The sequence below is a fragment of the Leucoraja erinacea genome, chromosome 38, assembly GCF_028641065.1.
Source record: "Leucoraja erinacea ecotype New England chromosome 38, Leri_hhj_1, whole genome shotgun sequence".
NCBI lineage: Eukaryota > Metazoa > Chordata > Chondrichthyes > Rajiformes > Rajidae > Leucoraja > Leucoraja erinaceus.
The window spans coordinates 9,784,537-9,794,536 of NC_073414.1; the positions used below are offsets into that span (position 1 = coordinate 9,784,537).

Here is a 10,000-nt window from a genome sequence, read left to right on the forward strand (position 1 = left end):
CCGACCAGCGATCCCCACACACTAACACTATCCTACACACTTGGGACAATTTACAATCTTACAATTTACAAAAGCCTATTAACCTACAAACCTGTACGTCTTTGGAGTGTGTGAGGAAACCGGAGCACTCAGAGAAAACCCACGTGGTCACGGGGAGAACGTGCAAACTCCGTACAGACAGCACCCGTAGTCAGGATTGAACCCCGGTCACTGGCGCTGTGAGGCAGCGACTCTACCGCTGTGCCACCATGTTGACCATGGTAGCAATTTCTGATCGACGTTCTTGATCTACAATGACTTCATCCCCAAGACAGCTGCCCACTGCCTAAATTAAGCACCATTAAAAGAAATATAGAAACATAGAAAATAGGTGCAGGAGTAGGCCATTCGGCCCTTTGAGTCAGCACTGCCATTCAACATGGCTGATCATTCAAAATCAGTACCCCGTTCCTGCTTTCTCCCTATATCCCTTGATTCTGTTAGCCCTAAGAGCTAAATCTAAAGAGCCTCTCCCACTGTACGAGGTAAATCCCAAGTATTCCCCTGATTCGAACTCGGTGAATGTCCGTAGAGGGTCCGTAGGAGTTCGTGAATGTAGTGTAGCGGCTCGTACGAGTAACGGTAGGTACTCGGGGAGAAATCTGGTAAACTCGTGATGTTTTTTCAACACTGTGAAAAATGTCCACGAGTTAATAAAATACACGTGATGAAAAAATTGTTACTTTTTACTCGTACAAGCCGCTACGAGACATCCACGAACTCCTACGGAACCGCTATGGACATTCTCCGTGTTCGAATCAGGGGAAAACTGGGGAGCACTCTTGAATTACCTCGTACAGTGGGACAGGCCCTTTACTCTCTCTTGAAAACATCCAGTGAATTGGCCTCCATTGCCTTCTGCGGCAGAGAATTCCACAGATTCACAACTCTCTGGGTGAAAAATCCGCTGTTCCACATTTGTTTGAGGCCCCGGGGAGCCTGAGGCAGGCAAGGAGACACCTGTAGCCACGTTCTTTAATTCCGATAGCAAAATATGCAAGTCTGCTTTTGAAGTCAGACTCTTTTAGCGAGAAGTTTAGAGAAAGGGCAAGGGAAGAGGGGGATGGTGAGTGGGTAGGGCAGATTAAATGGTGTGCGTCCAAACTGTTTGTAAAAAGCTGTGACTGTGTTTCGGGTTGTGACCTGGAAGCCACCTTCTCCTGTCAGAATGCCGTGATTAATCTTCCAACGCCGACATCCCAAGGACACTTCTGTCCCCCCTTTTCCGGGTTCATGGCAGGTCACAGCTGTCAGCAACCCAGCGAGAGTGTTTGTTGTGCGGCCATTTGCATTTCGGAACAGAGCCGCAGGAGCCGGTAACCCACGGCAACCCCCCGGGGCCCAGCCTGCTGTCGGGCCTAGGAGTGAGGCCTGCGCTTTCTACAGGCCCCAATCCGTCACCCGGCTGTCAGAAGTGGAGGACACAAGCCCCAGTGTGTGGGACCGTCCGATGCTGGGTGTCATCTATCACCAGCCTGTCAGATAAGAAACAGAGAGGGCAAGCAAACCCCTGGCCTGTGGAGGCCCTGCCCACCACAGAATGAGATAGATCACAATGTTATCGGCCATCTGCTGTCACTGCCCCTGAAGCAGCCCAAGAAAAGAAGGCACATTCCATCCCTAATTGGAAGGACAAAGTTGCCCTCTCTCTTTTATTTTGTTAATTGTCTTCTCCAGCTTTGTGGTGAAAAGGCCCCGTCCTATCTTGGCTAGTTTGTTTGCTTGGCTAGTTCCGACTTCACCTCGTTTCTCCCGCACAGAGAATTGTGGCAGAAATACGAGGAGAATTCTCTTGCAGAGTGGAATTCTCGGCCTCAGAGGGCGGTGGAGGCTGGTTCTCTGGATGCTTTCATGAGAGAGCTCTTAAAGATAGTGGAGTCAAGGGATATGGGGAGAATGCAGGAACGGGGTAGTGATTGTGGATGATCAGCCATGATCACATTGAATATCGCCATTCAGTGTGATCATGGCTGATCATCCTCAATCAGTACACAATCAGCTGGCTCGAAGGGCCGAATGGCCTACTCCTGCACCTATTGTCTATTGAGACGGCGATGCTGGGATCTTGAGCAGAAGGCAAAGTACCGGGGGTGGTCTCAGCAGGTCAGGCAGCATCGGCAGAGGCAATGGACAGGCAGCGTTTCCGGTCGGGACCTTTCTTCAGACTGGGGAAGGGTCCACTCTGATGAATTCACGTGCGTTAGAGAGCAAGATACAAAGTGCTAGATTAATTAAAGGGCGGCACGGTGGTGCAGTGGGTAGAGCCGCTGTCTCACAGCGACAGAGACCCGGGTTCAATCCCGACCTCGGGTGCTGTCTGTGTGGAGTTTGCACCACCTCCCTGTGACAGCATGAGTTTCCTCCGGGTGCTCCGGTTTCCTCCCACACTTTAAAGACGTGCAGGTTTATAGGTTACACAATACACAATACATAATACAGTTTATTTGTCACTTGAACCTCATAGAGGCTCAAATGAAATGTTGTTTCTGCAGTCATACACACAAGAAAAAGACCCAAGACACAACACAATTTACACAGACATCCATCACAGCGCATCTCCTCCTCGCTGTGATGGAAGGCAAAAAAGCTTATCTCTCCCCTACACTCCCCATTCCCCTCCCGATGTCAGAGTCAAAGCCCCCGGCGGGCGATGGCAATTGTCCCGTGGCCATTAACGCCGCGCCGGGTGATGCAAGGCCGCGCTCCGGGTCTTGTTGTTGGAGCCCCCGGCGGGCGCTAGCAAAGTCCCGCAGCCGTTGAAGCCGCGCCGGGCGATGATGTAAGGCCCCGCTCCAGGTCATCCTCGACCCCGCTACTCGGGCGGGAGAAGTCGCCGTTGCGGAAGCCCCGAAAAGCGGTCTCCCAGCAGGGACCCGCGGGCTCCCGGTGTTCCTGTCTGCCAGACCTGCGGTTGGAGCCTCCGAATCTCCGGGGGTCGGGTCACAGCCGAGCGCCACCACAGCTCCACCCGCTCCGGACTCGGCCAGCTCCGCGATGGTGGGCAAGTCCGCAGGCTCCGCGACTGGAGCCCATGGTTGTTCCTGCTGGAGGCCGCTCCACGTTGCAGCCCCAACGACAATGGAGACCCGACAAGGAAAAGGTCGAGTTCTCCATGCAGGGGAAAGATTTTAAAAGTTTCCCCCCCCCCCCCCGCGCCACACACACCCCACACACACCCCCACACCACACACACACACACACCCACACACACACACACACACACACACACACACACACACACACACACACCCCAACAAAAAAAAAAATAAAAACTACATTAAAACGGGACAGAAAATCACAAAAAGACATACGGACTGCAGAGGCCTCTGCGACGTGAGTCGTGCCACTCACCGGCCCTCTGTAAATTGCCCCTGTTGTGTAGGGAGTGGATGGGAAAGTGGGATAACACAGAACTGGTGTAAAGGGGTGATCGATAGTTGGCATGGACTCGGTGGGCCGAAGGGCCTGTTTCCGCGCTGTATCTCTAAACTAAACGCACTTTATCAGTTGCAAAGTGCTTTGGGAGCAGCCTGAAGTGAGGACACAAAGAGCAAGTGTACAGGCCTAAAACTGAGGATAGAGGGGCTCCTTATCAGCTCGCTAGTCCCCTGCAGCTCCATCGATTGCCCCCTCACCTCCAGGTCAAGCAGTCGTGGGTTCAAATCCCGCTCCAGAGATTTGACTCTGCAATCTCGACGGATGTTAGCGCTGAGAGAATTCTGCACTGGTTTTTTTTATTACACAAAAATACTTTAATCAATTATTTACAATAATATTTACAGTGCAAAATAAGTCAAAACAAAACCCACCACCATAATTCAAGGCAAACTAAATAAAATACAATTCAAATATATCGCCATCCTTATTGAGGATACGTTCCACCCGCCGCAGGGCCCAGCGATCCCGGAAATCCCCCCGGGCACCCGTGGACAGCGTGGGTTCCCTCTCTAGTACCACCCGGGCACGGACATTACCCCGGATAAGGAGCAGGCAGCCGGCTCGGGCAGAGCACTCTTCCGCCTGGCGCCGTTGAAATACCCATTGACTTGGCCTCCACAGCCGTCTGTGGCAAAGAATTCCACAGATTCACCACCCTCTGACTAAAGAAATTCATCCTCACCAGATGTGTTCTGGAGAGAATGTGTAGGAAAGAACTGCAGATGCTGGTTTAAATCGAAGATAGACACAGAATGCTGGAGTAATTCCAAAACGTCACCCACTCCTTCTCTCCAGAGATGCTGCCTGTCCCGCTGAATTTCAGCGGGACAGGCAGCATCTCTGGAGAGAAGGCATGGGTGACGTTTCGGGTCGAGACCCTTCTTCAGTGTGTCTGTATTCAAGAGAGAGTTAGATTTATCTCTTAGGGCTAATAGAATTTAGAAGGATGAGAGGGTTTCTAATAGTAATATAAAATTCTTAAGGGGTTGGACAGGCTAGATACAGGAAAGATGTTCCTGATGTTGGGGAAGTCCAGGACAAGGGATCACACAGTGTAAGAATAAGGGGTAGGCCATTTAGGACTGAGATGAGGAAAAACTTTTTCACACAGAGAGTTGTGAATCTGTGGAATTCTCTGCCACAGAAGGCAGTGGAGGCTAATTCACAGGATGTTTTCAAGAGAGAGTTCGATATGGCTCTTAGGGCTAACGGAATTAAAGGATATGGGGAGATTGATATTGATTGTGGATGATCAGCCATGATCATATTGAATGGTGGTGCTGGCTCGAAGGGCCGATTGGCCTGCTCCTACACCTATTTTCTATGTTTCTATCTCCTTTCGAAGAGTGTTTAGTACTTTCTCCCCGCCTGCCCTCTCGCTCCTCGATGTATCGTCCCATTGACAGCGTTTATTCTCAGCTTCTCACAAGGTTGTGAAGTGGATCGGCCCCTTATAGATGCATCCGCAGCATCTCCCGAGATTCCCGAGCCCAGCTCCTCATTTGACTGAAGGCATTTGCCCTGGGGCTGCTTGCAATGATTACTTCCATGGCTGAGCTCTGCCCCTTGCTTTGAATTAAATCATCAAGACATCCAGGCTCACTGGCAGAGCTGTGGAGAGGCAGCAGGAGAGAGAGTGGGAGACGGAGAAGGAGAGAGGGAGAGAAGGGAAGGGGGGGGGGGGGGGGGAGAGAGAGGAGAGGGGATAGGGTGGAGAGTGAAATTTGGGGGGGGAGGGGGAGAGAAGGGGGGAGAGAGAGAGAGGAGGAGAGGAGGAGGAGAGAGAAGAGCGAGATAGAGACAAGGGGAGGAGATGGGTAAGAGGGAGAGAGATACTGAAAGCGGGAACGGGCAGTGAGAATAAAATGCTTTGAGATAATTATAGATAAGTACAGGAAAAGAGAATTATAGAGGGGGAGAGAGGGGTTGAAGGGAGAGGGAGAGGGGGGGGGGAGAGAGAGAGGGAGAGGAGGGGAGGGGGGAGGAGAGGAGAGGGAGAGGGGGAGGGAGGGGGGGGGAGAGAAAGAGGGAAGGGGGAGGGGGGAGGGGGAGGGGGGAGAGGGAGGGGAGGGGAGAGGGGGAGGGGGAGAGGGGGAGGGAGAGAGAGAGGGGGAGAGGGGGAGAGGGGGGGGGGGGAGGGTGGTGGAGAGGGAGAGGGAGGGAGAAGAGAAGAGAATGGTAGGTATGGAAGAAGGAGAGAGTGATGATAAGTGTGATAGAGAGGGAGATAGGGAAAGACCCGAAATGTCACCCATTCTTTCTCTCCAGAGATGCTGCCTGTCCCGCTGAGTTACTCCAGCATTTTGTGTCTCTAAAACTGAGGAGTGGACGTGAGGTTGGCTGGAGGGGGGGGGGGGGGGAGGGGGGGGGGGGCGGGGGGAGGTGTGTGTGGGGGGGGGGGGGGGGGGGGGGGGGGGGGGAGGAAGGAAAGAGGGGGGGGGGGGGGGCCGGGGGTGCCTCCTCGACTGACCGCCCCGGTGCCCAAAACCTCATAAGTGTTAGGAGCAGATTTTAGGCCATTCGGCCCAACAAGTCTACTCCACCATTCAATCATGGCTGATCTATCTCTCCCTCCTAACCCCATTCTCCTGCCTTCTCCCCTTGTAACCCCCCTGACACCCTGGGGACTGGGTTGCGGGGTTGGAGGGGAGGGGATGGGAGGGGAGGGGAGGGGGATCGGAGGGATTGGAGAGATGGGGTGGGGAGCAGAGAGGGGGGGTGGGGAGGGGAGAGGGATGGGGTGGGGAGCGGAGGGGAGGATGGGGGGGAGGGTTGGGAAGTGGAATGGAGGGGATGGGAGGGATGGGGAGGGGGGAGAGGAGCAGTTGCGAAACGGAATGGATCAGAGGGGTGGGGGGGAGGGGAGTGGAGGGGATGGGAGTGATTGGGAGGGGAGGGATGGGGAGGGGAGGGGGGGGGGGGGGGGGGAGGGGAGGGAGGGGAGGGTGGGGTGGGTGGGGGGGGGCAGTGAGAGGGGGGTTTTCGGTCCCCAGGAAGGGGGGGTAGACACGGTGACTCATCCCCCCTCTCTCCTCTCTCCCCCTCCAGCATCCGTACCCCTCGGAAAGAGCAGAAGAAAACAGTTGGCGCAGGACACAGGGCTGACAATCCTACAGGTCAACAACTGGTGAGTGTCCTGGAGACCGGGAGTGTGGGGTCAATCCTGGGGTCAACAACTGGAGAGAGTGGGGGTCACGGGGAGTGTGGGGTCACGGGGAGTGTGGGGTCACGGGGAGTGTGGGGTCACTGTGGGGTCACGGGGAGTGTGGGGTCACGGGGAGTGTGGGGTCACGGGGAGTGTGGGGTCACGGGGAGTGTGGGGGTCACGGGGAGTGTGGGGTCACGGGGAGTGTGGGGTCACGGGGAGTGTGGGGTCACTGTGGGGTCACGGGGAGTGTGGGGTCACGGGGGGAGTGTGGGGTCACGGGGAGTGTGGGGTCACGGGGAGTGTGGGGTCACGGGGAGTGTGTGGGTCACGGGGAGTGTGGGGTCACGGGGAGTGTGGGGTCACGGGGAGTGTGGGGTCACGGGGAGTGTGTGTGGGGGGGTCACGGGGAGAGTGTGGGGTCAGGGGGAGTGTGGGGTCACGGGGGGGGTGGGGTCACGGGGGGGAGTGGGGTCACGGGGAGAGTGGGGTCACTGTGGGGTCACGGGGGGTGTGGGGTCACGGGGAGTGAGTGTGGGGGGGGTGGGGTCACGGGGACGTGGGGGTCACTGTGGGGTCACGGGGAGTGTGGGGTCACGGGGAGAGGTGGGGGGGTCACGGGGAGAGTGGGGTCACGGGGAGTGTGGGGTCACGGTGGGGTCACGGGGAGGTGTGGGGTCACGGGGAGTGTGGGGTCACGGGGAGTGTGGGGACGGGGAGTGTGGGGTCACGGGAGTGTGGGGTCACGGGGAGTGTGGGGTCACGGGGAGTGTGGGGTCACGGGGAGTGTGGGGTCACGGGGAGTGTGGGGGTCACGGGGAGAGTGGGGTCACTGTGGGGTCACGGGTGGGAGTGGGGTCACTGTGGGGTCACGGGGAGTGTGGGGTCACGGGGAGAGTGGGGTCACTGGGGGTCACGGGGAGAGTGGGGTCACGGGGGTCAGGGGTGTGGGGTCACGGGGAGGTGGGGTCACGGGGAGTGTGGGGTCACGGGGGGTCAGAGGGGGTCACGGGGAGTGTGGGGTCACGGGGGAGTGTGGGGTCATGGGGAGGGGAGTGGGGTCACGGGGAGTGTGGGGGGTCACGGGGAGAGTGGGGTCACGGGGAGAGTGGGGGGTCACGGGGAGAGTGGGGTCACGGGGAGAGTGGGGTCAGGGGGAGTGGGGGAGTGGAGAGTGGAGAGAGGGGAGGGGAGAGTGGGGGAGGGGAGAGTGGGAGAGTGGGGGAGGGGAGAGGGTGTGGGGTGTCGGAGTGTCGGGTTTTCCCTGTGACCACAACACTTTCTCTCCTGAAATTCCTACCAATGGTTTGCAGAACTCCAATCTGATTTATAAAGTTGTTCCAGCTACAAAGAGGGAGAAGATGCTGTCATTACTGACTCCCATGTGCCCACTCTAGTGCTCACTCAGTTACTAAACAGATCTTCGGTTTACTAAACAGAAGGCTTCCATAAGCCAGGGTACTGTCCGATTCACCTCTCCCCCATTGCGGACATTGGACTTTGTCTGTGGAACTGATGCGTTACAATCGGGGAGACACAGCGGGGAAACAGGCCCTTCGGCCCATCAAGTCCATGGTGACCAGCGATCCCCGCACACTAACACTATCCTACACACACTAGGGACAATTTACACATACACCAAGCCAATTAACCTACAAACCTGCACGTCTTTGGAGTGTGGGAGAAAACCGAAGATCTCAGAGAAAACCCACACTGGTCACAGGGAGAACGTGCCAACTCCGTACAGACAGCACCCATAGTCAGGATCGAACTTGGGACTCTGGTGCTGTGAGGCAGCAACTCTACCGATCGTGCCGCCCTATGGTGTCTGATTATTTAATGGCTCTGGCTTTGAACGTGCTGGGGTTTAGAAGATAATAGAGGATATTGAAACTTACCGAATAGTGAAAGGCCTGGATAGAGTGGATGTGGAGAGGATGTTTCCACTAGTGGGAGAGTCTAGGACCAGAGGGCCCAGCCTCGGAATAAAAGGACGTTCCATTAGGAAGGGGATGAGGAGGAACTTCTTTAGTCAGAGGGTGGTGAATCTGTGGAACTCATTGCCGCAGAAGGCTGTGGAGGCCAAGTCAGTGGATATTTTTAAGGCAGAGGTTGCTGGATTCTTGATTAGTGTGGGTGTCAAAGGCTACAGGGAGGATGGGGTCGAGAGGGAAAGATAGATCAGCCATGATTGAATGGCAGAGCGGACTCGATGGGCCGAATGGCCTAACTCTGCTCCTATGTCTTATGACCTTATGATCTGTGGGGCAAATCTTTTTATTGTATCTCAGTACAAATAACAATGATGAGCCTAAACCTAAACTCATCTCTCTACATTCTCAAGCAATTGTTCACTGCTCACCTTAAGAGCGTGCTGACAGATTTATCAGAAGCATGTTCACAACATCTAGTGGCTGTGATTGGAAATGCATGTCTGCCTTTGAAGGAGTTTCTTCAGATTCAGAGTTTTTCTTGCACTTAAGATAGGCACAAGATGCTGGAGTAACTCAGCGGGACAGGCCACATCTTTGTAGAGAAGGAATGGGTGACGTTTCGGGTCGAGACCCTTCTTCAGACTGGTAGAAGTAGATACAGTCGCAACAGTTAAGAAGCCATTGGACAGGTCAAGGGATTCATGTCTAAGGCAAATGAGATTAGTACAGATAGGCATAAGTTCATAAGTTCCGGGAGCCAAATTAGGCCATTCGGCCCATCTACTCTGCCATTCAATCCAGGGACTCGACCCGAAACGTCACCCATTCCTTCTCTCCAGAGCCGCTGAGTTACTCCAGCATTTTGTGTCCATCTTCGGTGTAAACCAGCATCTGCAGTTCATTCTTACACATTTCTCCTGCACTCGATGAGAAAGGGTGATGCTCTCTCCAGATCGGAACATCTGGGAAACATCTGTATCATCCCAAGAAGCCATTTGGCATGCTTGACTGCATCGACCTCAACGTGACATTGAGTAGCAGAGTTGGAACGTCAAGTGGCAGTTGTACAAGCGGTTGTTTACATAGAGCATAGAACAGTACAGCACGGGAACAGGCCCTTCGGCCCACAACGTGTGTGTCAAATACAATGCCAAAGGATAAGGGGCAAGTCATTTAGAACGGAGATGAGGAAACTAGGGTGTATAGGGCCCTAGTGAGACCACACCTGGAGTATTGTGTGCAGTTTTTGGTTCCCTAATTTGAGGAAGGACATTCAGCGTAGGTTCACAAGGTTGATTCCCGGGATGGCGGGACTGTCATGGGCTGAGAGAATGGAGCGGCAGGGCTAGTACACTCTGGAGTTTGGAAGGATGAGAGGTCATCTTATTGAAACATATAAGATTGTTGGACACGCTGGAGGCAGGAAACATGTTCCCAATGTTGG

At 54.8% G+C, this 10,000-nt stretch overlaps 1 protein-coding gene across 1 annotated transcript in view; it reads left to right on the top strand.

Moving 5' to 3' along the window:
* LOC129714270 (homeobox protein Meis1-like) overlaps window positions 1-10,000 on the top strand; it is a 233,343-nt gene that overhangs the window by 198,123 nt on the left and 25,220 nt on the right. Inside the window, 2 exon segments of the mRNA XM_055663820.1 lie at window positions 6,526-6,543; window positions 6,546-6,604. Of these exon segments, the coding sequence (XP_055519795.1) occupies window positions 6,526-6,543; window positions 6,546-6,604 (77 nt within the window).